The sequence below is a fragment of the Amphiura filiformis genome, chromosome 2 (assembly GCF_039555335.1).
Source record: "Amphiura filiformis chromosome 2, Afil_fr2py, whole genome shotgun sequence".
NCBI lineage: Eukaryota > Metazoa > Echinodermata > Ophiuroidea > Amphilepidida > Amphiuridae > Amphiura > Amphiura filiformis.
In genome coordinates, this window is record NC_092629.1 from 6612177 (window position 1) to 6640150 (window position 27974).

At 36.9% G+C, this 27974-nt stretch overlaps 1 protein-coding gene across 1 annotated transcript in view; it reads right to left on the bottom strand.

The window, feature by feature from the left end:
• Positions 1 to 333: 333 nt before the first annotated feature.
• LOC140145823 (uncharacterized) overlaps positions 334 to 27974 on the bottom strand; it is a 41013-nt gene continuing 13372 nt past the window's right edge. The window contains 6 exon segments of the mRNA XM_072167504.1: positions 334 to 1882; positions 3873 to 3995; positions 9138 to 9265; positions 24846 to 25010; positions 25917 to 25995; positions 27619 to 27907. Of these exon segments, the coding sequence (XP_072023605.1) occupies positions 1838 to 1882; positions 3873 to 3995; positions 9138 to 9265; positions 24846 to 25010; positions 25917 to 25995; positions 27619 to 27907 (829 nt within the window). The 3' untranslated portion in view covers positions 334 to 1837.

Genomic DNA, 27974 nt, shown 5'->3' on the forward strand with positions numbered 1-27974 from the left:
TTTTAGTATGATAGCTTAACCCTAACCCGCCCGAATACTACAAAATACTACTTGATATATGCGCTATTCGTGCATGCATCCCACGTGGTGTGATGACGCAATCGCCCTAAGTGATATATAGGCACGGTTTCGCTGGCCAGCGAAGCCCAAGACCTGTGGCAAAGTGTCGCCGACCGAGTGCTTGGCATGCAAGGGTCTCGGGTTCAATCCCACCCAGAGCAAACAACTTCTTTCCTTCTTTTCTCTCTTTATTCTTTCCTTCTTTCCCTTCCCGTGCAGCCGAAAGAAAAGCCCTTAGGGGTTAGGGTTAGGTTACCACTATCGAAACTCAGTATAGGCTTCCTTAACCCTAACCCACCTGAATACTACAAAATACTACTTGATATATGCGCTGTTAGTGCATGCATCCCACGTGGTGTGATGACGCAATCGCCCTAAGTGATATATAGGCACGGTTTTAGCTGGCCAGTGAAGCCCAAGACCCGTGGCAAAGTGTCGCCGACCGAGTGCTTGGCATGCTTGTTTGTTTGTTTGTTTATTTCTTCTTTATACTGGGTCCATATTCAGGGGAAAATTTAAGTATTCCCCTGTTCTTCCATATGGCCCAGGAGGGGTCTCGGGTTTGAATCCCACCCAGAGCAAACAACTTCTTTCCTTCATTTCTCTCTTTATTCTTTCCTTCTTTCCCTTCCCGTCGGGGGAAAGCCCTTAGGGGTTAGGGTTAATGTTTGTATAGGCAATAATTATAGTAACTTCATACACTCCTATATTTCAAAGCAGCCAATCGTAAAAGCAGTTAGAAAAGTATGTGGAATGGATTGATTGTGTATAATGGCACTCCGTGTCAGGGTCTTAGCTAGAAATTAAGGTTTGCCCTTCATTTGAATCAAAATGCCTGTCCTAATTTGACCTTTAAAACATTTACCAGACGTCTATAGCACACTGGGGGTTCAAAGAGTTCAAATGTCATGCTATAACCTTGATTTCCAAAGCTGGTCTGCTAAAAAGGTCAACAGCCTTTGTCAATACCTACAATTATAATGCAGCATCTGTCAAAGGCATTAATTTTGCCCGTCCCAGGAGCAGGCTCCCGTCTACAATGATGGCCATACAGGTGGCTAGCTAAGACACTGCTCCGTGTGCTACCATGCATTTATATTTGGTTTTATTTCCCAACATTTTTAGTGCTAATTTTGTTATAAAAACAGCATAAATCACATTTTTTTCCTTGCATATAAATAGGTTGATAAATGCATATCACTTGATGCTGAAGATATTGTACAAAATAACCCCCCTTCGAGGATCATGCATTAGACGCATCAACATCTCAGTATGTGTGCATTATTTTGTACAATTTCACTCCCAACAAGTGATATGCGTTTTTATATTAACCTATAATCAATTGTCAAAATGTCTCCTTTAGCCCCATGGACCAGATCATGTTCCATATCACCCTCCCATAATATAATACAAATGGACACGTATTTGCGGTTCAGACTGTCTATATCCAGATATCATGATGGTATCCAGGAGTTAGTGCAATTAGGACCTATCAGCAATTACTACCATATAAACATTAGACAATTTCAGCATTCAATATTGTACAATCTTAAAAATAATGACACCTGTCAGCTATTGCAGATAGGGCTTTCTTGCACAAATCCCTTCATATGATGAGTCCTTGGCTCCACAACATATTCTTCTGTCAATACAAAGTACTACAGCTCTCATTAATCTTGCACTGTGATTGTTCAATGGTGGATAATGAACATTCAAAATGAATTCATTTTCCTCATAGTGACAGCTGCAGTCATCCCTTTTTTCGTATGTCTGTGACTCATAATCCAGGCATAATGTAGGCAATGTTTTCTAGTGTTGACACCTGTGATATGATAGAGAGAAAATGAGACCAAAGAGATTAGATTGGGAGTACAAACTTTGCAATGTCTGTGTATCCCTCATGGAGGAAGAAATACGAGGTTGTAAGACTATAGCCATAATGTATGATTTCCATCACATTTTAATTTTGTTATTCTATACTCAGAATGCTGAAATATTACATAGCAATAACTGTCAAAAAAGGTCCATTCTGTCCATTTTAAGCAGAGACAACAAGCCTATAAAGTAAAGTGAAAGAAACCCAACTGGTTACTTTGGCCATTTAACATGGAGCTGTACGGGGGACTTAATGTTTGAATTACAACATTATGTCAAAATTGGTCTGTTAATCTATCAAACACAACAAATTTGAATGATTTCATTTAGGTGTAAATTGGGACATGCCACAAACAGCTTTGAAAAAAACAATTAACCAATTTCAAAATCTATGATCATATATTATGGCTTAAGGCAGCTGTGTACTCTCAGACATGCATGTAGTAAAAGTGCCATAACTTTGTAATTATTCACGCATAAGACATATAAAAGTATACATTTTATAAAGGCAAGACATCAATGAATCTTAATATAAATACAGATTTGGTGTAAAAACAACAATTATGAAGAAAATCACAAAAAGTGAATTGTTGGCAATTTTTGTTCGGTACATCGTAACAAAAAAACACTCCTTCCAAAAATGTTTGTTTTGGTTTTTTCTTAATCTTGAGGCACCATTCCAAAAACGTTTTTTTAGTTTTTGATATTGGCCTTATTTTTTGAGATATTGACCATATAAGGCATCAAAATGAACTTTTTAAAATTCATAAACGCTTATTTGCACAAATTGATGCCTAAAATCGGAAATAGACCAAAATATAAATAAATGAGAAAACCGTTTCTTAAGTCGATCATGCTTTTATGATGAGGACAATTGCCTACCTATAGATGCTGTATTTATTGAGTTATCGTGTACCTAAATTGTCATTTTACCGAGAAAATGAACATTGAAATAAAGGCAGTTGAAGTTTAAAGTGGTCACATTTTGCACTTTGATCGAAGCTCACAGGAGAATGCGGCAGTTCTCGTTTTTCTACCTTACATTACGTGAACATCGGGTAAATCCACAGCCCCTTGAGAAGTTTGGGCGAAATCTATTCATATCTTGATGTTTAAATCGGGGGAAAGATCTTGAAAAAATTCACATTTTATCAGCTAAAACGGAGCCATTTGACCGCTAGGTTTTTATGAAATCAGTTCTTCCGTGGTGCTTCCATAAGATGCACCGCGCATGCAGATAAGCGTTAGCGTGTATGCGTAGCGTATCTGTGCGTTAACAAATTAGCTGGCGTCTACAAAGCGCGATGCGTTGTTGTCTTGCGTATACCCGATGGCACAACAAAGATTTTCTTTCCTTTTAAATTGCGGAAGCGAGTGAAATAGTGAAATAAAATCCATAAAATAGAGCAGTTGGAGTTAACAAATCTGGATTTTCTTTCCTTGTATTTATAAAAAACATAAAGTAAATACATTTCAAAAAAGCTCAATTTCGCCAAAGTCTAGAGTACACAGCCACGTTAAGTAGCCAAAAAGTCATAGTTGTGACTATTAGGGGTAGTCGCAACTTTTCGACTATGGCCTAATGGTAGTCTACTACATGTATCTATTGCTTCCCCCCAAAAAAAAAAAATGGGAACAATTTACATTACATGTAGTTTAATGTACATTAAAAAATTATGTCAAATGTTGTTAAAATTTGTCTATGCCTATATAATCAGACATGCCAACTTTGAAGTCCAGTTTTCCGTACTCAGAAGACAAAAAAAAAAAAAAAAAAGAAAAACACATATTTTGCATGTGCTGTGAACTATTCTCTACTGAAAACTCCATAGAACCATTAAAGCACTAACAGCAATGCTGCCAAATGTTTCTTTAAAAATAATAATGACTTACATGACAATGATATGGGGCAAACATTACAATGACATGTGACTTACATGCGTCTCTCTGGTGCAGCCATTGAGTTCAGGTACTTGTGATGTCAATGCCATGAGTGGTCCTAATGCACACAGTGTAGAATCTAATAATACTGAGACACTGCCATGAATTTCAATTTCACCCTGTGAAGAAAAATAAAAATAAAATTAGGTTAATAGTTCCATGAATAAATTAATCAGGTTTGTAAATCTGTTCTCCATGTCGTCAATTGGGAGGACTCCAAGATACTTGGCAAAGAGCATGTCAGAAGCGATGGAGATTAGAAAGAGGGGGACAAAGACCATGAATAGAGAAGAAGGCACTTATTTCCTAAGTCACGTATATGACCCACTTTTGAAGACTGGAGATAAGACCACACACGACCGGAAGTCAGTTTCCCAGGAAAGTGGATCAGATGTTCACATACCGTAAACGTTAAGCCTAATGGCGCTTTTGGATTCTTAGAAATGTGAGAGCGCCATCCTTGTAAAATCTCAACAGCATTAAGGATACGTGTATGTTAAATTGAGCAACCTGGACATAATGCCTCAGAAAAATATCATGACATGACCCAATACTTTAGGTCACTAGGTTAGTTGCTAGAGCAGCAAATATTTTGGGGTTTCTTCAGGTATTCTTTCTCAAAGTGTCATTGGACTTAATTTGTAAATCGATTCATACGTTATACCTAGCTCATTTTGGTAAATCTTTTTATAACATTGTAATTTCTTCATATTTTTTTAATATTCTTCAGTTCAAAATTACACCCTTCTATTGTCTGACCCGTTAGCTCAGTCGGTAGAGGGTGCGCCTTGAATGGTGAATGGTACTTGTTCGAATCTTGATTTCTGCCCCCACTTTTATGTGAAGAAGGGTCAAGAAATGTTTTTGGATTTTGTCCCCATTTTACGAAAGAATATTGTGAATTTTTTTTAATTTAATTTTAATTTTCTTATTTTTTTAATATTCTTCAGTTCTGCCTTCTGATTTCTGCCCCCACTTTTATGTGAAGAAAGGGTCAAGAAATGTTTTTGGATTTTGTCCCCTTTTTTTTTATTTATATTGTGAATTTTTTTAATTTAATTTTAATTTTCTTATTTTTTTTAGATAAATAGGCACTGCGAACAAACGGCAACAAAAACCGCTGACAAAATTTGCTCCACCTGCTACCTATCAATGCGTGATATATTCCACTACATTTAACAGTTAAATGACCTTTGAAAAATAGAACGGCCTCAATGTTTCAAATTGTGTAACTACATTACTTTATTCATTTATGCATTATAAATGATTAGCTATTTTTTCTTTTCTTAAAAAGGATCGAACTAGCTCGAGATACTCTAGCTAAAATACAGGTTTACATTTACTATCTTACATTGATCATATAACTATCAGACCACGAAGTAGTTACGTAACTCGCGTTGGTATCGGAACCAAGCACTGTTTATATGGCGATCATTACGATCACGCTATTTTGGTATGCCTTTTTGTGTACTGATTGTTTCGATCGTGGTTCATTACTTAAGCGCGTGATCCCGTTGACATAGTAACATTACGTAACCCGATACCGGGCTTCGATACTGAATAGTTGTTGAGTGCACATAATATGGAAAGCCATTGGGGTATTGTGTGCATTCCAAAGCGCCTTATAACATGTTCTCATTGTGTTGTGGAATCCTAGCCAGTATTCAATGATAGCTATAGAGGCCTTGTTTTTATCGATTGGCTCCAAACAAAAGATTTGAACCGGTTTCTTCCCCGTAGTCCATTCAATCAAATGTTGTCATCAACCTATTTGATCGTAGTGCATTTTGTTATGTGTGTGAGACGAACTGTCGCGGTAGATGTAATTATGCTTTTATTGAATGCATTTGAGTAGTCCGCCACTAGATTTACGGGATGATACGTCATATGCACAGCCTCTATTCAGTTGGTCGTTGTATGATTTTGTTCGTTCACTCATTCAAATTTTATTTATATCATTTGAAGACTGAGCCTATTATGATACATCCTCCGTGGAACAGTTTCAAACAAATTTAGCTAGGGATTATTGGGGCAGAGGTTATCTTTTGAATCCTCTTAGAGGGCTATAATTTTTTTCCCAAATTTACAAAAAGTCTCGTCAATAAACTTGCGCACCCCTTATTTTGGCAACAAAAATTTTATGATCCCAAACCCCAAAATTGTATTGAAATCAGTCTTTTTGAATAAAATAATACACTTTCTGTGGTCATCGTGTGACTCCCTACATTTTGGTCATAAAACATGATGACCCCCTGCTATTATTCTTTCCAAGACTTTATGACCCCGTATATTTGGGACCCCCCCTTCAATAAAATTATATACCTCTTATGACCACTGATGCATAGGCAAGGACACTCGCTGAATTGAAAGACTTGGCGACGCGACAGTTCGTCTCACACACATAACAAATGCCTATACAATCAAATAGGTTCATTACAACATTTGATTGAATGGACTGAGTTACTCTACAATGAAACGAAAAAACAAAGAATCATGAAAAAAGACATATACAAGATAAAATAATAAAATCATATAAACAATGTTAAAGATAAAATCAAGAAAATAGAGAATAAAATTTCCTCAAATCAGAAAAAAAAACATTGACAGACATCATAATCTGTCAGAAATTACTGCATGAGATTCGAACCATCAATCTTCTCCACAAGTTCTCTTTATCCTCGCACTATAGTCTAATGCTCTGCTCACTGGGCCACAACGTATCAGGTGAATGATTATACCGCATTATCATGAACAAGTTTGTTCGATCTTGCTCATAATTGTATGTGTCGATAGGTTTCATCCTTTAACTACACGCACCCTTAATGATCAGTGATAATAGTCGGCTTTTACAGGGATGGCGCTCTCTCATTTCCATGAATTCCATACCGCCATTAGGCGAACGTTTACGGTATACAGGCCTTCATTTTTAAGGAGCGCGATCGCGCAGGCGCTCCTACCGCGCCCCTCAAAGCATAGTCAGGAGCGTTAATAACAGCGCTCCTTATTCATGTTTAAGAATTCTGAACTTAACATGTTTAATATTGTTTGAAGAGATAATTAATTTTACTGACGCTCATTTCAGACGAAATGTCAAAAATAAATACTCCAAGAACTGTATCACATCAGTCACTCTGAATACAGATCTGTTGAAAGAGCGTACTAGTAAAGGTTCTGCGAACGAAATAGCGCGACAATCAACTTGAGACCCAAATCATATCGGGTCATCAGGTCATCTCATTATCGTTCCGAAAATACAAGTGCGAAGTTCGTTTCTCCATTAGAACGATACACAGTGCTCGGAAGCATGGTTCGGGGATCGCACATACGGCCATTTTCTTTTCAATCTGCGGCGTGTTTTGAAGATCGGTCAATGTAATAATAATGGCTGGGCACAGATATTGCTGTGGAAATTCTGAATTGCACAGTAAACATTGTTAAAACAAGTGAGATTTAAACTTAAAAAGGACTGATTTTTGGTGATGTTAAAAACCTACGGTACGTAATATTATCGCCGGTCTGTTGGATTCCATTGACTATTTGTATTTTTTAGCACCTTTCATCATGTTCATCAAATTGAGCTCCTCGAAAATGGCAGGAGAGTGATTTTGAGGAGCTCGATCGAGCTCCTCAACAAAACCAGGAGTGTGATTGATCGAGCTCCACCAAATTTTAAACGTGAAGGCCTGCATATGACGAAGTCCTTCAACGAGTAGGACGAAATATTAGAGTAAGTAAAAACTTACTGGTTTTGTCAAGCAAATGAACCAATTGAGGTTAATAGTTGTGAGCAATGTTGTATATCGTGAAAATAGTGCAAAGCAACCGTATCTGAAATAGCTGCCCTATAGACATTTGACAATTTCTGCATTCTATATTGTACACAAAACTGAAAATATAACATCTGGCAGCTATTCACATAACCTACCTCTCACTCTAACATAACCCATAACCTGTGTTCTTGTAAGGCCAAAAAAAAAAAGTTTGTCTCAAAGCTCTCACAAGCATTTGTAAAATCGTGAGATTTGGAAAAAAACAAATGCGGACATTTTTTTTACTTAAAAAAAATTTTTAAAAATTTTATAGTTTTTCTAGAAAATATCGGCGAAAATTAGATTTTTTTCTCCAAATACCATGAAAAAAGGCGGGAATAAAAAAATTTTAAAAAATTTAAAAAATCGCATTTCGCATTTGTTTTCAAACCACTCGTGAGCTTTGAGACAAACCATTATTTTTTTGGCCTAATCTGCTTCCTACAGTTGATAATGAGTCTCAAAGCAACCACAGATGTGCAGTAATGTAAGAAATATCATTTGACCTTAGGACATTTCACTTCGTAACCTATGACCTCTCACCTGAACATAACCTATGACCTCTTACTTTCTGTTATTGTAGTCTGCTTCCTACAGTTGATGAGTCTCCCATCAATCTCAGATGTGTAGCGCTGTCAATCCAGTAACCTTTGACATTTCACTTCATGATAACCTATGACCTCTCACCTTAACAAAACCTATGACCTCTTACCTTGTGTTCTTGTAGTCTGCTTCCTACAGTTGTTAATCAATATCCCGGCAATCTCAGATGCGCAGCGGTGTCAATATCTTTCAAGTGACCTTTGACATTTCACGTAATGATTACCTATGACCCCTCACCTTAACATAACCTATGACCTCTTACTTTCTGTTATTGTAGTCTGCTTCCTACAGTTGATAAGTCTCCAATCAATCTCAGATGTGTAGCGGTGTCAATGTCTAGTGACCTTTGACATTTCACTTCATGATAACCTATGACCTCTCACCTTAACAAAACCTATGACCTCTTACCTTGTGTTCTTGTAGTCTGCTTCCTACAGTTGTTAATCAATATCCCGCAATCTCAGATGCATGGCGGTGTCAATATCTTTCAAGTGACCTTTGACATTTCACGTAATGATTACCTATGACCCCTCACCTTAACATAACCTATGACCTCTTACTTTCTGTTATTGTAGTCTGCTTCCTACAGTTGATAAGTCTCCAATCAATCTCAGATGTGTAGCGGTGTCAATGTCTAGTGACCTTTGACATTTCACTTCATGATAACCTATGACCTCTCACCTTAACATGACCTATGACCTCTTACCTTGTGTTCTTGAAGTCTGCTTCCTACTGTTAATGAGTCTCCCAGCAATCTCATATGTGTAGCGATATCAATATCTGTCAAGTGACCTTTGACATTTCACTTCATAATAACCTCCCACCTTAACATAACCTATGACCTCTTACCTTGTGTTCTTGTAGTCTGTTTCCTACTGTTGATAATGAGTCTCCCAGCAATCTCAGATGTGCAGCAATGTCAATAGCTTCCATATTTGGTGGTTGAAGTCTTGAAGGACTCTTTGGTTTAGGTCTCCCTAAGAAATTGATGTGGAATAAAAAATACAGTGATTAGAGCTTGTTTGGAACAAAAGGGCTATTCCATTTGAAATCCAACCCCCCAATGGAAGACACTACCTTAATAAAGTCATATTGTAACATTTCCATAAAAAATCGATTAGTATTTCTTTTCCATAAAATGTTAGCTATTACTGTAAGGTATGTCCCCTTTTAATTTTGAGCCGAACACTTGAGGTAAAACAAAGAAAATTGGAATTTACCACCAGGGCCGATGTAGCCAATGCATGTCTCTCCATCGGTCGTGCAACGGTACATCAGTCTTTGATGTGTGTATTACTGTCCCGCACGCCATGTATGTACTGTGTTATGAACATCACGTACGGTGTTCGACTAATATTTCCAACGTAATAATTAAACAACATTTCCTACGTTTTATTCAAAATCTTGGATTTTGACAAAACTACAGCTCCTAATGTCTTGATTTTTGCAAGGTATGTTAGCTTAATAAAGCACATTAAAATCATTCTAATCAACGCCCCCCTCCAATTTTTCAATTAAAAATTGACAAAAATACAAACATTTCCATGTCATATCGTGTGAGTAGGCTTAAAACTTGCCTTGTATGCAATCGTGAAAAATATTGGGGGCGTCACACTCAGCAAATGTTACAATATGGCTTTAATCTCCCACACAGGGGGTGTAGATTTCAAATGGAGTCATCCATATATGTGACCATCTAGCACAACTGAGCCCTGAAGTCACCAATCATCATTTTTGAGATATTCAACCAAATTATTCTGCTTGAAATTAGCTTTAAAATGATGTATATCATGTCTATAGTACTTGACATTTAAGGTTAAACAAAGTGTTGAAGGGCTTTACCTCCAGAAAAAATATATTATTCTTATACGTAAGAAAATATGTCTACTTATCATGTGAAATAAAAAAATCCGGAAAAAAATGTGTGAAAATGTGTTTTTAGCCTATTTTTTTAGCTGTTATCAAGCACTATTATTCGATTTGTTTACAAGCGCCAAGCAACTGTCGTCTAGGAGTGATTGACATCTTTATTATTAGAGAAGAATGGAATCTGTATAGTTCATGAATATTCATGTAGTATTTATACAACCTGTATCCCAGCCATTTTTGCTTAGCTATCGTAATCGTTCATATAAGACGCCCATATGATCCATGGCGTTAAACTGATATTCAGCAACTTTATATCTCTCGATCTTTGCGATCCGAAATATTGAATTTCAACTTTAGGCACATCTCTAGCAAGATAATTAAATACCTGTCACAAATAGAGGTCTTGAAATGTTACTTGCAACGTTAAAAATGTGAATAGAGAACAAATCGGGTTCAAACATGCTTCAAAAATATGAAGGTAATTGTCAACGCCTACTACCAGAATAGCCAGAAGAGGGCAGACTTCATAAGGGAGTGTTCATAATATATTTTAGTGGGGACAAAGAATTTGGAAATTATTTCGGAAATTTCCTGGGTTTTTGTTTTGTTTTTTATTTTATCTTCCTGTTCGGGTGTTTCGGTTGGCACATTTTCGGGCATTTTCAATTTTTCATGCACTTCACAGGAGTTTTTTCGTGGCTTCTCTGTAGCTGTCGTGTGTACTTTTCCCCACGCACAGGGTATAAATCCCGGGTATAAATAAATAAATGAATAATAATATATAAAAAAAGAATCTGGAACTTCAACGTCAAAAAACAAAACAAAAACAAGACAAATTGTACCCTGCTAAAAATATCAACCCCTATCCTCTCTGAGAATAAAAATAATAAGACTCCAACCTCACCTGCAAAAAAATATTTTTTCGGGGGATAATTTGGGATAAGTTCGGGCCTATTTTATTGCGACAATTTTCAAAATCTATAAGGTGAAATGTGTCGTGGGGATGTGCGGCAGATTTGGGGTGCATTTTCAGCCATTTAGTATAGACTCTGTTGTATTTTTAGCCATGATTTTATTGACCCTCAGTGTCATGAAAATTAGGTTCAAGAAGGGTATTTTTCAATAATTTTCTCGAAAAAGTAAAAATTTGCGAAAACTTTCAGTCCAAAAGTTGATACAATTTTGGGTCTGTTTTCTTCAAAGTTGGTTTAAAATCGTACCGTAGTTTTTCGGAGTCACAGCCTCACATCCTTACCCAAACCAACTTGAGAAGGTTCCCCCGGGGTGTGCAAATTTGCAATTTATAGGCCTACACTCGTTATTTAAGCCTAAAATCAAAGTGTTAATACCATTAACACTACCATGGCCCGTCTTGTCGTGATGACTGGCTTCCAAAATGTAGGCCTATTTTAAATTATAAATCTGGTCCCGCTTAGAGGTGTGTTTTTACCCATGGAGGTCTCTCCCTCGGGTTCGTGGATGTGCCACAGTTTTGGGGTAGGCCTACCTTTTCAACGACTATGATGGGTGGGTTTACAGCGAAGACCAACTTTTTTGAAGCATTTTGGCAAAAGTGCCCTTAAAAAGCGTCAAATTAGGCCAAATTTGGGTGACTTTGATCCCCGCGGTACAAATGTTTTGAAGAGACCCGCCCGAGGTGTTTTTATAAAAAAAAAAAAAGGTCGGGCCTGCTAAATAACCTCCCGGAATCAAGCATGGGTAGGCCTACCAAAATGCCTTGAGACCGTGAGAAAGTGACCCAATGCGTGAGACTCACGGCCAATGCGTGAGAGTTGACAGCCCTGCTTGTAGGCCTACAGCATGTCTACCGTGATGACAGTAGCGTAGCTGCCGGGGGGCAATTGCAAAAATTGCCTATTTGGGCCCCCCGCCCCCTAGTGCAAGGAAAAAAAGAGGGAAAGGGGGGGAGAAAGAGGAAAAGAGAGAGAGGGTGAGAGGAGGGGCAGAGAGATGGGGAATCCAAACGATATGCAATACAGCTCAATAGGCCTACCATATCAGTTTATGATAAGCCTGGCATAAATTGTCTATTTGGGCCCCGCCCCCAGTGGGAAATTTGGTGGATTTGGGCCCCGCCCCATAGGGCCTACAGTCTTGCCCCTCCTGGAAAAAATCCCAGCTACATGTGCGTTTCTCTTTCAACAGAAAATAATGTGACCATGTGACTGACACGATGTACGCTTCAAATAATTATGCTCTCGGCGTCAAAAGTATGATAATGGAAAATATTTATAATGAACACTCCCTTATTTAGCCACACCTCAGTTCCTTTCTCGGGTTGCCTGGTATATCAGCAAAATCCTGCACCTATCGCCTTCCCTTGGTAAAATCCCTGATAAAAACTCGTGATATTGAAATTGAATTTCAGCGCCAGAACTTCCGTCATTCTAGCATCATGGATGGATATGCAGTTTTAGAAATTTTAAAGGTATATACAGTGTAGGCATGTATAGGGCCTATAGCCTATAGAAAAACGGATCACAGTCAAATAAAATATCTTAGGCCTAATAATTTTACCAATGGCATTTATTGAGCTGCTCACTTCTTGAAAATCCTATGGTTTAATATTGATATTATATAATTGAGCTCTTCAAGCTCCTCAGTAGGCCTAGACATAGGAGAGTGACTAACTGAGCTCCCGCTATTTTCAGAAATGAAGGCCTGGCCTATTAAATGAATAATTAGGATTGAGGCAGCCTTTTGTTTCATTTTACAGAACTTTTTTAATCCCCCCAAAATTAGTGGGTTTTTTAATGGGGAGTAGGCTTTTAAAACGAAATTCAAATTTGGCAATATTTTCCATTGCTTAACGAATTGATCTGCGTGAAAATGCCTAAACATGTGGCCAGAGCGGGATGACTTGTATAAAAATCTTGTGAGAAAGGACGTATAGGCCTATGGGGTTGTATGAGGCTGTGGATCACGAAATGCCCCTTTAATGTGTGCTAGGTAAAGTCATTCTTCCTCCCTTTCGACCTGCCAAAATTTATTCCCTACCCGCCCGCTTGCCAAAAATTGCTTTCTCGAAAGGCTGTGCAATCAGTACCGGTATTAGCCTACTAATTATAAGCCAAAATTTCCAAGCGACTCGCTAAAAATCGCTTGCCTCCCGTCTCGGCCAGCCAAAAATCGCTTGTCCGCACCCCCCTAGACTGCCAAATTTTTGTGGCCCCTCCCCCTTGGCCTGCCAAAAATGCCCCACCCCCTTTGCATATAGCCTATATATTATGCCAATTTTTTGGGATCCCCAATTTCCATACCCATACCTTAAATGGATTTCTAAATATCTACCTGTTGCAAGCAGTGCTGTACGGTGCAAAACCTGATTGAGGAGCCAATGGCTCCTAACTTTATAAATTTAGGCGCCCAAAGGTGCCAACTGAACAGTCATGTACGTTGAATGTTCATAGCTGCTGTACTCTGATCTACATATTCCCATTGAAAGCTACATACTTCATACGCTGCATGTACAGTGTACATTGTAGGCCTATGTTTTCCAGGAAGTCCCCATTGAGACATGATAAATGCATATTCATATAAAAGCATGTATTCATACTCTTGAATGCTACATTACATATATGTTTTGTTTTTGGCAATTAAAAGCTTCAGCAGTTGGTCGCCATTGGCGCCAGGGATTGAATATTTAGTCGCCATCAGCAAAAATCTAGTCGCCAATGCGCCTAAAACGGTCGCACCGTACAGCACTGGTTGCAAGCGCAGCAAGCATGAAAATGTGCACATTTTTTCGCTACCTAACTACCCCCCCCATTTTCCCTCCCATGCACCAGGTTCATTGGCGCTAGATTTTAAGCTAGAAAATACCTAAATATTTTAAAATCCAAACTCGGCAACACCACTTTGTGACGAAAGGAATCGGGCAAATAGAGCCTGTCGTAACATGTCGTACGTAAACAACGTGTTTAAAAAAAAAAATGAGAGTGTCACTTCTGTCCAAAAATTTCGAATTTTGGCCTTGAGCAGCGACAATCAGAGGTAAGAAAAACACAGTATGATGCAGCTTGGAATATAGAATCACTGTATCAAGTTTGAAGTTTGTACTTCAAAGCACGAACCGAACGAGGTGAAATGGTTCTTAAAAAAATTGATTTCGCTGTATCTTTTTATCGCGAAACTAGACAATTTGGCAGCAGCGAGTCGGAAAAATAGCAAATATCTCAATTTTCTGCTATCGAAATAAAAATTTAAATAGCACCTGCATGTAAAGGAGGGTTTATAGAAATAATGTAGGTCAGAATTTTGTCTATGAAATCGTGCACGGAATTATTATTACTGGTTACAAAACGACATACAAGTGGAGGCCATTTTACTTCAAATTCGGCCAACATTTTAAGCTTACATAAAAAATCGAGACAACCAATATCAAGAATGAATATGCACATTCTTTTATTGACTTGTTTGTAATGTGCGTCGAGTTCCCAACAAAATCGCCACTTCCACTGAGAAATTATGGCCGTGTTCCCAAAAATCTTGATGCTCAGGATATTGAAAAAAAAATTGAAATATTTGAAAAGTACATTTCTTTTTGAACCAAGTGGAAAATTCAAGCATAATAATGACCCTTACACTTTCAGACGTAGTTTATGCTTTCTCTCTCGATATTTATTTCCAGAAATAGATAATTTTAAAGGGGGCTACATGCAGTCTAATTGTGGATCGATAATTACAAAGTTTAGTGTAACCTTAAGTAGTGAAAAATCAATAAAACAGTCAATAAATCCTTTGTTTCCTATTGTTTATTGTTAAGTTCAATGGAGCATATCTCAATAGTGGCACTGGAGACATCCGGGCTCTTTGTGGTGGATGGTCACATATTTGAAATTGGCACTTCTGTCAATATGCCTTTCTTTCATCATATATATGATTCTGATTACTCTCAACCCCAAATCTGTGCGTTTTGCTAAGATTCTATCGATAAACTGACTTACCAGAATTCATATTCATATTCAATTTATTTCCATCAAAAAGCACAAACATAATAACACCAACAACTTTATATAAAAACAAGATGGAGGAGGTGCAACTAAAAGCAAAAGCCTGAGAAAATGTTGCACCACCTGACAATTAAATTAAACACTCAAAAACCAAACAAACATACAAACAAGACATGACAAGAGCGGTGGCCGAGAACACACACACACAAAGCAAAAAAAATATATATGAGAAAAGAATCATTTACATTACAGACATTTGATCAATTAACTCATTCAAATCCGAACTCAATGAACGCCAGTGGAATCGGACAGGTAGGGCATGTACCACACAAGAATGCAAATGACCCCAGAGCCACCAGCGTCAAAGAGCCCAAATTGGAAGAGGAAAAATATATAAAAACCTGCAAATATTGAAGTGACATTAATAAAAAATAAATGAATTACTAATACTTTTAATTAGATTACATTTAAACTGATATTATTTTTTATTTTTTCTGGAGGAGAGATGAAATACTTTTTGAAAGAATTTACTCTGACAGCCGTTTTAACGAATTCTGGTAAATTATTCCAAATCTTTGGTCCTGTGGTGAGGACAGTTTTAATTTTGTGAATTTCAGGTCGGTAATTTGTTTTATATCTTGTATCATAAGTATGGACGCTTTCTAAATCAGTGAATACATGATCAAATGATTGTGGAAGTAAACCGTTCTTATACTTGTACATAAAAATACCCACTTCTTTGTCATACATCTCAAAAATGTTCAATGCGTTATACTTTTCAAACAATGGTTTTGTGTGACTTAAATAAGAACTGTTTGAGATTATTCTGAAAGCTCTCTTTTGAAGCTTGTGTATTTTCATTACATGTTCTTTAGAGGCTTTTCCCCACAACACTATTCCATATGACAAATAAGGTAAAATAAGCGAGCAATATAATTGGTACAATGAATTTTTTGGTAAGAAGTGTTTGACCTTATTTAGAACGCCGAGGTTTCTGAAACATGTTTTACTTAATATTATTTATATGGGGCTTCCATGTCAAATTTTCATCTATAGTAATTCCAAGAAATTTAACATCAGAAACTCGAGATAAGTTACAACCATCTAATTTAATAGAACGGTTAATTTGAGCATTTTTTGTTTTGTGAGGGGTCCCGATTAGCATTAAATTTGTTTTTGAAGCATTTAGGGATAATTTATTGCACTTGAACCAATTACACACTTCTTGTAGCTCAGTATTCATTGTATCATAAAGTACATTGACATCTTTATCAGAATGGAACACTGTTGTGTCGTCAGCTTAAAAGAATAAACGACAACAATTTTGATGTACAACAAATATCATTCATATATAAAATGAAAAGTAAGGGTCCCAGTATTGAACCCTGGGGTACACCACACATCACATTTTCATATTGAGATGTTACATTATCATAATATACATACTGTTTTCTACTTGAGAGGTAATTTGTAAACCATTTATGAGATATTCCACGAAAACCATAGTGATATAATTTATCCAACAATATATTGTGGTCTATGGTATCGAATGCCTTCGACAAATCCATGAAAATACCCAAAGTGAACATATTATTGTCTATAGCCTCACTTGTATCTTTTAACGAAATCTAGAACAGCCATGTACGTGGAATGCTTATTTCTAAATCCATATTGTTTTTTTTACAAAACATTGTTTTTGAGTAAAAAATTATAGCATCTGTTGTGAACAATTCGTTCCAAAATTTTGGAGAACGTCGGTAAAACTGATACAGGTCTATAATTACCAAATACTTCAGGACTGTCCTTTTTATAGATAGGCACAACTTTGGCGACTTTCATAGCATCGAACTATTCCACTACTAAGAGAAAGGTTAAATAAAATTTTGAGGGGATATGAAATTTCCTTTGCAGTTGTTTTAACAAGATCAGATTTGATGTTATCATGTCCTGGGCTTTTCTTACTCCCCATTCTTCCAATAATCTCAAGAATTTCATCTTCATCAGTAGGTCGTAAAAAACATGTTGCACCAAAATGAGTATTTTTTAGATAAGAATTGTAATCTTTTCCAGAATGCTTAATACTAGCTGCTAAAGATGAGCCTATACTGGCAAAATATTTATTGAACTCATCAGCAATATCATTTGAATCAGTTAAAGTTCTATCATTAGTAATAAACTTCTTGGAAAGAGGCTTTTTTGAAGGCCTAAGAATAGAATTTAAAATCTTCCAGGTGTTTCTCATATTGTGCTTTTCCTTATCCAGTAAACTGCTGAAATAATTTTGTTTTGCTAAACGGCGTAAATATTAAGTTTATTCCGCACATTTTATATTTTTGAACATTGCTTTCTGTTGGTTTCTTTAATGATTTTTTTATACAATATTTGTTTTCTTCTGATACATTTAAGCAATGAGTGTGTTATCCAAGGTGATTTAGGTTTGTTCTTGACATTGCGCTTCTAAATGTCTTTTTGGAAAACATTCGTTATATAATGAGTTGAATTTATCAATAAAACACCCATATGATTGATTTACATCATCAGATGAGCATACAACATCCCAATCAATACAACTTAGCCTGTTTTTGAAAACACAAACATTTTGTTCATTCATATCTCTAATTTCAATATCAGCATTGATTCCACTTTCTTGATAAATAGATAATTACCCTCAGACCGAGAAAGCCAAAAAGGACAAGGACACAAAGATTTTGCTAATCATGGATGGCACTCCATCAAGTTGCCTTTTATTGAGCGTTTGAATTTGTTTCAGAATTCACACCAATTACCTTTGATCTCAGCCGAAATAAAATTAACAAAATATATAATATTCTCATAGAGAAAACGTTATTGGACACATTTGGAACACGACAGCCGCCATCGAATTCCCCTTACCCCAGTGACCGCGACTGGAGTAAAGTGTTACACTTTGTACTATTGAAATCAGATCAAAACCTATCCTAGGGTAGACCTACCCCCCTAGAATTAAATTCCCGAGTGTACAACTCTGAAACCGTTGATTAACATAACATATCATGGCTGAGACCCACACAAGGTATATATACTACTGGTGCATACAATACAAGATCTCCGAGGGTGGCTGTTCCCTGGGATTCCACCAACAGGTGTGTAATTGACCTGAAGGTTACAATGGATAAAAGGATTATTGTGACTTACTCGCTACCTGTGCATGTGTATCATTATAATTTACAAAAAGAATATCTAAAAATCCCAATCTTCAACAATTACTAATGTACTATACTCGAGCAACAACCAAATTTTTGCACATATAACTTTTTTAACATGTACTGATTAATGACAGCTCTCCATTTTCTAGAACTGATATATATATAATTTATAGAAGGGGGAACAATATTATATTGTGACCCTTATCTTTGAAGATCTTGTGCTTATTTGAAGATCTCTGAAAGCCTTTCTCTCTGTTACCTATGGCATCTGTGAAAAACACATTTGGAACTTACAGGCTGGTTAATTTAAAATAACATTCTGAAAATTTGTACCATTTTGCTTGTACTCCTGATCTATTGAGACTTTCTGCTTATCCAGTATTTCTCTATATTGCAATACCATAATTTATATAACATTTAACGATAATGTCCTCACTACTTTACTTGCAGCTATTTCTGTAAAGGATTCCTCTTCGATGTGTGCTGATTTAAGCCCTTATATCACCTAAGGACAATTATAAATAATCATACTAATGCAACATAATTGACATATCATAATACATTTCCTTTGTTTGTTATTGAGCTGTTAACTTCTCTCTATTACCTTTACTTCATGAGAGTGAATTATCACTCTTAATTATGTGTTCACTAATATATACTTTTCATTGCCCCCATACCCTTATTGGGAGTGGTGGGTGGGGAAATTTCTTTCCGATGTTTACTTGATGGAGAGACATTCATAAATGACTCACAAACTCGATCTCGCACTACATGTAGATGTTTACAAAATCGATGTCACCTATTGATCCCCATGCCAACACCACAACACACAGCATGGAGCTAGCATGACCATACCCGGATCGACAAACACAATAGGGATCGTCCATTTCTCGCCATGGGTAAATTTGTTTTCCTTTCGCTTTGCTCGTAAAACATTATTACCCTCAGACCGAGAAAGCCAAAAAGGACAAGGACACAAAGATTTTGCTAATCATGGATGGCACTCCATCAAGTTGCCTTTTATTGAGCGTTTGAATTTGTTTCAGAATTCACACCAATTACCTTTGATCTCAGCCAAATAAAATTAACAAAATATATAATATTCTCATAGAGAAAACGTTATTGGACACATTTGGAACACGACAGCCGCCATCGAATTCCCCTTACCCCAGTGACCGCGACTGGAGTAAAGTGTTACACTTTGTACTATTGAAATCAGATCAAAACCTATCCTAGGGTAGACCTACCCCCCTAGAATTAAATTCCCGAGTGTACAACTCTGAAACCGTTGATTAACATAACATATCATGGCTGAGACCCACACAAGGTATATATACTACTGGTGCATACAATACAAGATCTCCGAGGGTGGCTGTTCCCTGGGATTCCACCAACAGGTGTGTAATTGACCTGAAGGTTACAATGGATAAAAGGATTATTGTGACTTACTCGCCTACCTGTGCATGTGTATCATTATAATTTACAAAAAGAATATCTAAAAATCCCACACAAGTTTCTATCTGGATTAGAAACTTGCAAACCGCCCCCTCCCTTTTTTTTTGTAATTTTGAGTAAAAGTTTTTTATTCACCATTATTGGATGGGGCAATCATGCATGAATAGCGCTCTCCCATCTTCCATGAATTTCTTAATCCTGCATTTTTATACAAAAGGAAAAAGGGGTTAATTGACCATAAGTAATTGCACGTAAACATATCTTCATGTTTGATAACGCTACTGATATCTAAATGGGGGCTCATGAAGGATATTGTCTAAATGTTATTGTTGACCCATTGAAATATATATCACAGTTTGCCCATAATTGGCTCAGTGCCACTAATCGCTCATTAGCATAAAATAACACTAACATTCTTACTGGATTTTGACTGAAATACATGTAATTCTCTACAATAACAATACTAATTGTGCTGGCCCTATATGTTACGGGATACATTGATTTCTATATTGTATATTCACAATTGGACATTGGCGAAATCAACGCGATAACTAGCCGGCTGCAAGAACCTCACAAAAATCTTGAAAAATTGAGGGCATAGTACTTGGCCCCAAAGTCTAGCTATCCCATGCCAACCTGGAGTTGATTCCTACTTCCCGTTAAAACAGACTTAATCGCCCCAATACCAGCACAATTGACTATTTGTTATTAATGCCTCTGACATATTCATTCTTCTGAACACTCTTTAATAATAATAATAATAATAATATTTATTTCTCATATAGCGTAATTACATCCAAAGAACTCAAGGCGCTTTACAAAACATGACATTAAAAGCACATACATATGTAAAATATGAGAACAATATTTGAATTTACAATTTTAAAACATACAAATAGTTTGAGGAAACCAAATATTAAAACCAGTTTGAAAAAGACAAGTAAGATATTGCACAGCATGAGCCTAAAAGGCAAGATCGAACAAAATGCAATTGACTGTGAAATATACATTATAAAACGACAAATAGCAAACAATGCACACAATACATACTGCACAACATAAATGCAACAGCAATTTTAACATGAGAATACACTACGCCACAGAATAATGTGTTGCTGAGATAGAACCCGCACGTGATGTGATCTACTCAAATACCTCCACCCCCGAATAGTCATACTATTACGTAACGCAAAGCACGCCAATATATCTAACTCAGGGTGCTCACCACCGTATAGATTATTACATCTTGTAACATTTTACTCAGAACGCATATATGCAATTCAATTTTTTAGAAACATAGGTATTAATGATATTCCGAGTCCCATATTCATTAGTCCAATGAAACTTTCCCATGTGGTCCCCTAAAGTTTTCGTCCAACTCTTATCAAATTTTTATACCCGATGTCTTTTCACTCCACTTCAAAAGTCCATTATCCATGCAAAGTTGGATGTTCTCTAAGTTAATTCTTCTTTCTTCAGTTATCCGAAGAAGTTGGTTTGTGCTTAAGCTATTTCATAATCAACATCGCACTGGTTACTTGCTTTAGTACTTTTCGTCAACAATTGGAAAATCGCAATCATAAGAAAACTTTTCGCATATCTCAGGCAGATAATCAGGTTATTCTGAAGTTGATTTGTGCTTAAGCTATTTCATGATCAACATCGCACTGGTTACTTGCTTTAGTACTTTTAGTCAACAATTGGAGAATCGCAATCATCAGAAAACTTTTCAGGCAGATAATCAGGTTATTCGTATGCGAGTAGTGGATAGAGACCTTGTAATCTGAGTAGGTACACACATTGCACTGGACAGTACACTGAAGCACAACCGCACATACGGAACCCAGTGATTGGGTTAATTCCATTTAAGTCGGAAACATTGGACAAATGTGGATAACAGCATTCTGCCTGATGTCTTGCTTTATTTTCAGCATTCTCAAGTTTATTTTCAGCATTATTTTCAGCTTTCAGCATTCGCGAAGTTCATGCGACCTTTAGTTCATATGTTGTGCCTTACAACAGGGCCGGTCATTGCAAAATCATGCCCAACACATCTTGCACTGGACAGTACACTGTAGCACAACCGCACATACGGAACAGTGATTGGGTTATTTAATTCCATTTGCCTCGGAGACATTGGACAAATGTGGATAACGGCATTCTACCTGATGTCTTGATTTAGGAATTGGAGTTTGCAAATTTCTTTCCGATGTTTACTTGATGGAGAGACATTCATAAATGACTCACAAACTCGATCGCGCACTACATGTAGATGTTTACAAAATCGATGTCACCTATTGATCCCCATGCCAACACCACAACACACAGCATGGAGCTAGCATGACCATACCCGGATCGACAAACACAATAGGGATCGTCCATTTCTCGCCATGGGTAAATTTGTTTTCCTTTCGCTTTGCTCGTAAAACATTAGTTTGTAGAAACAAAAATTGGCAAATGATCACTTATGTCGGTCAATAATATGCCAGCAGTTTGTTTAGTATGGGAATTCGTAAAAATATTATCAATTAGTGATGCAGTTTTAGAAGTGATTCTGGTGGGTTTGGTTATACTAGGATAAAATGAGTAAGAAGTCATCAGATCTATAAAATCAGTAGTGGGTGTATGTACATCCTCGTTTAATAAATTGATATTAAAGTCTCCCATGATATAGATCAGTTTATTTTCATTTTTTGTAAGTTTGGACAGCATATTTTCAGCAAATAGGTTAAACTCACCAACATCTTGATCTGGAGACCTATAAACAATGCCAATTATTACATTTTTAGATTTTGGACGTTCAATCTCAATAAATAGAGTTTCTGTGTTTTCAGGATGCTGAATCTGGTTCAAATCATTTCTTACACTATACCTTACACTGTCGTCAACATATAAGCAAACACCTCCCCCTCCCTTATTATGACGATTATTAAGTTCCAAATTGTAACCATCTATCCGAAAGTAATCATGAGGCTTATCTTTAAGCCAAGTTTCTACAAGTCCTATGACATTAAATCGTATATCACAACCATGTAAAAACTCCTTCAATGAATCCAAATTTTTTTGCATACTTCTGATGTTAGCATTTAACATAGACAAGTTATTACCATTTATAGACTTGTGGATTTCATTGAAATGTTCATCTGTGTAATACTCAGATTTACTATTGCATACAGAACTATTATATATATCACCTGTAAAATCGTGTAAAGGGTTGAATACAAAATTGTCAAATCTATTCATTTTATCATCTGTGAAGGTTACATCAAACATGTTATATAATACGAGTAAGTATTCTGTTTCATCAATTATATGATTGAACTGGAGAGCAATTTCATCGTTACAATGTTTACAATGCCAAAATCTAGTATTAATATTTTTACGACATTCTTTAGTAGTCACATCACTACAATATTTATGAACATAGTTTTTACAAATAGTACATACTAGTTTTCTTTGCTTTTTCTTTACGTGTTTAAGGCACACCGCACACAGACAAGACATAACGAGAACAGACGAAGAAAAACAAATATATTAAAACAAATAATTTCACAATCAAATCAACAAACTAATAAGTCATTTCAATCAAAATTATAATTGATAAAATATCTCATGTTTCAAAGCAGGATCATCACGCAGAGTCAGTTGTAGAAAAACATCAAAAAGAATAGATCAAAACTTGGCCATCTTGGCTAAAATTGATTATCAAATAAATGATTAAATTTCACTTTAGTTCATGTATTCATAATATTGATACTGTTCACTAGCTTTGTTTACTGTTCATAATTTAGTTGGTGGCATCTGACTTGGCTTGTTCCTGTGGCTCGGGACTCTCTCCTTTGTAAAAAGGTGCCTTATTTCCACGTCGATCACGCCATAAACCTCCCACGAAACGCAGCTTCACTCCATTTGCGTATAGTTCTTTCACTTCATATGACCAGCGTTTTTTCTCATCGAGATCCACTAGGGTGAGATCATCAACCACTCTATAAGTCTCTTCTTTAAGACACAGTCTCCAGCCTCCTAGGATTTTCACTTTATCAGTGTATCTAAGAAGCCTGATCAGGATATGACGGGGACGGGGGGCTCCCTTGCCTCTGTATACTTTCCCATCCCGATGAACTTGTTCGACTTCCACATCCTCCATTCCAAATTTGGTAATGAATATGTCATTAACAACGACTCTTAAGTCTTCACCTTCAGTTTCTGGGTAATTAATTATGCGAAAGTTATTACGGTAGCCGTAATACGCTCAACCTTGTTGTTCTTGTCAAACAGCTCTGAGATGTAATTTCTGTTTTTAAAGGTTCTCTCGCAAGCGTTATCTACTTTAGTTTCAAGTAGTTTAGCTTTTCCACGTATTACCTTGCTATCGTCCTGTAGTTCCTTAATTTCCTCTGCCTGGTATTGTACAGATGCAGTAATCTCAGCTTTGAAGGAATCCAGCTCATGTTTTAGCGATTTCTGTCCAGCTAATATTTCCTTTAGTGAACCCATGACTGACTGTTCAAATTTACTGTATTTCGAGCCTGGTATGGATGACTGACCAGCCGATTGTAATGGCTCCACTTCACATGCACTGTGCTTACTGACCAGTGTATTCAGTGTATTGACCGGGCTGACCATAGGTGATGATACGGGTGACGATGCCGTACTACACGGGGTAGCCATGGTCGCCACTCCTGCATTTGAATTGTCCGCCATATCACTAAATTTCTCACTCAAAGTTCTCTTCGCTCTGGTTTCCATTATGGGTATAACTAGATGCAACTTGTTCCTGATCAATTACAGTTTACAATAGTAATAGTTGTAAGCGATGGCACTAATGAGATAAGCTATAATGTTTTCAAAAACTCCGCGAGTCGATCACTGCGACGTCTACCTAGCTAGCCGCCATATAGAATGTCCAGATCCCCTTCCAGACAATATCTTATTCACAGATAATGAAAGAATGTTCTCATATTTAATGACTTGTTTGCATGACATAATCTACCAGTATGCCTTTCCTTCATCACACACCCTCTCAACCCCAAACCTGTGTTTGTTACTAAGATTCCATAGATAAACTGACTTACCAGAATGACTAGATCCCCTACCAGACGACATCTTATTCACAGATAAAGAAGGAATGTTCTTATGTTTAATGATATTCTTGCGTGCCAGGTTCTGCCAGTATGCTTTGTCTTTCTCTGTTAACTGGTGCCACTTCAACCCCATCAGTTTACTGATGGCAGAGAAATCTATAAAAATAAAATCACACATCATTGGGCATATAATGGATTAATCAATACTAAGACCAAAAAAAAATTATTGGTTCTTTTTCCCCTTTTTTAAACCTTCAGTTTTTAAAAATCCCCACAATAATGCTTCTTTCATTAGGGACTTTGACTACTAGTACCGGATACTTGATAGATAATCAATTTAAGACTAGTCTTTCAATAAAATACATGTATTAATTTTAAACAGTGATTTTTGAACACCCTGATTTTGTCAGGATTTAGGGTTGGTAGCTGAGGGCAACACAACCATTTGTCCCCAAATCATACACATGCCTCATTTTAGCAACAAGCATTTGGTTTGATAATCATGACAATACAGGTTGTATCAAAATGATTGGTACCCATCAATTTTGACCTTTATGGAAACCCCTGTCTCTTATGCAACATTGGATACTCTCAAAATGTCCAGAATGTTTAGTTTATGACTTGTTATACAAATAATCTACAAATTAAGTGGATATTATATTGAATTTTGTTGAAGAAAACTGATTATCGAAGAAAAATCATTTTGATACAGCTTGTATAACAAGAGGTAATCTGTGTTGGTTTTATCAGTTTGAAGACTCAACAACGGATGTCACAACTTGAAACTCAACCGTAATGAGAAATGTCTTGACCAATCATGAATTAGAAGCAAAGAGTACCGACTCCGCCATATTGGCATGTCACTCATTCAGGACAAATAGTGTACCTCCGAAAAATTTCACTATGCACCCACCAACTTTAATTCAAAGTCTGTTATTATTCTTATTCGAATACGGTACTTACATGTATTTAAGACTGGGCATCTTTTGTTTATACGACATACACTAACATTGGGAGTCTGTCTACTAGGGGCGGGGTCACTCAACATTACATAATACATACCAGCTTGTGGGTTATCTGCTACCACACTTGGTCTCGTATCTTTGCACCATAACATGTATGCTGATAGTGGCTTCTTGACCTTCGGTTACATGGTGAAATATGATAATAATGGGTGTTAAAAAATGATCATAATAGCAAAAAAATTGTCAACACTACTTAAAATTTTGGTCAGCCAATTGAAGGTAAGGTAGGGTAAATTTTTTATCATACCACTAAGGGAAAAATCAAAGAACACCGCTATCCGGATATATTTTCATATCTAATCAGTGAGTGTGTATAATACGCTTTGTATCTAGTCAGTGAGAGCGTAATGCGCAAGCATGATTTAAGCGGATACGGCCAGGTACGCGTATAAAGGCAATTCCCGTAAACCGGGCGTGTAAAATGCACACAATACGTAATACATGGAACAGTCATGAAATTTTTGTAATGTTTTTCCTATTTTGCAACAATTAAAATGTTTAAAAACTTAATTATATCAATATTTAGAATGACTTAGTGGTGTGATAAATTTGTTTTCGGTTGAACCCAGTATGACACTGAGCGCTCGATAACTTCCTGTACCATACCGACGCTGAACCTAATAACTAGTATCTTCACCCAGTCAGACCAGAGGAGATATCTTACACTTCCCACAATGCATTTCTTCCATTTCAATTACATTTCAATTTTCTGTATTGATTTGCCATCTAGTACAACATGGGTCGCTAGTGACAAAGAGTAAATTATTTCTTGACTATCGACTCATGTTAAGCCAGTCTATTCTCAGTTTGAAAACAAAATGGAACCTGTACAAAATAATTGAAGTGTCATGAAATGAGGTGAGTCAGGTGACGTATCATGTTACAAAGGATACTGGGAAGGGTAAGATATCCTCTCTGAGTATAGACACTCTGGGTTTGTAGATGTTTCGGATGGAATATGCACAATATTGAGGGCAGGCTAAAGAAGATATTATGGTGGGTAAGATCTCTTGAGTATATACCCATCAGAAGAGGTTGCTCCAAACTGTGGACCTAATTGAAAGACTCTGAAGTTATACAAACCTACAGAGCTGCCCCCGCAAACGAGGCATGGTCTTATGCATTTTTACATTGGTTGCAATAAGCTGATACGGCAACAAAAAAAAACACTTTTTTGGGGGGAATGTGCGTCCTTGTATGCAGGTCATTACTTACACACGCACACCCATGTGAAATTGCTTCCAAACATGGACGCCGTTTAGGACTATGCAAACATGGTCGTCTAAATCCGTACTCAATTGACGAAACCGAGGATGTTTTCCACCATATTGTTTGTGTTTTGTGTGTATGGAATTTAACCTAGCACCCTAGCAACTGCGGATATTATATATTGCATACTATAGAGGACATATCTCGCAAATACATTAGGCATGCAATTGCAGTCGTTTGCAGAACAGAGGATAGTCCCCCCATTGCAGAGTGGTCCACGGTTTCAATGTGAAGTGCGAGTGTATGTCATCATTTGCTGGCAAACACCTACACGGCCCAACACATGCATGTATCTAAAAATCGTCGTTGGGCAGGAAAAACCTCATACTATGTGTAATTGGCCCCTGAACATGTTTAAATCAAAACCCCTTATGTAACTGGTTGGCAGTTTTGTTTTAAACATGTTCAGGGGCCACAAGCACATAGAGGCTTTTCCTGCCCAACAACGTAATGTGATTTCAAACCCATACCTTTTCTACATCTTTACCCTTCTCTTTGCTGTCACCATCTTCCTTCCCCTTCTTTTGCTTTGATGAAGACGACTTCTTCTTTTTCTCATGTGAATACCCACCAGGTACAGGTGGCGGACTGATACCAGTAAACCCAAGAGCAGATGCATTGATGGTGGATAGGTCGCTGAAGGATGTGTCCGAGGTGTTGGGAGAACTGAAGACGTGATGATCAGATGCGTGCCTGCCGCTCTCTGAGTGGTACTTTCTGTGTTTGGATTTCTTGTCACTTCTGTGGTGTTTGTCATGCCTGGAACAATAAATGAGTAACATTGTATGTTTGATGAGTTATTGGGAGTAATATGGAAAATGTTGAA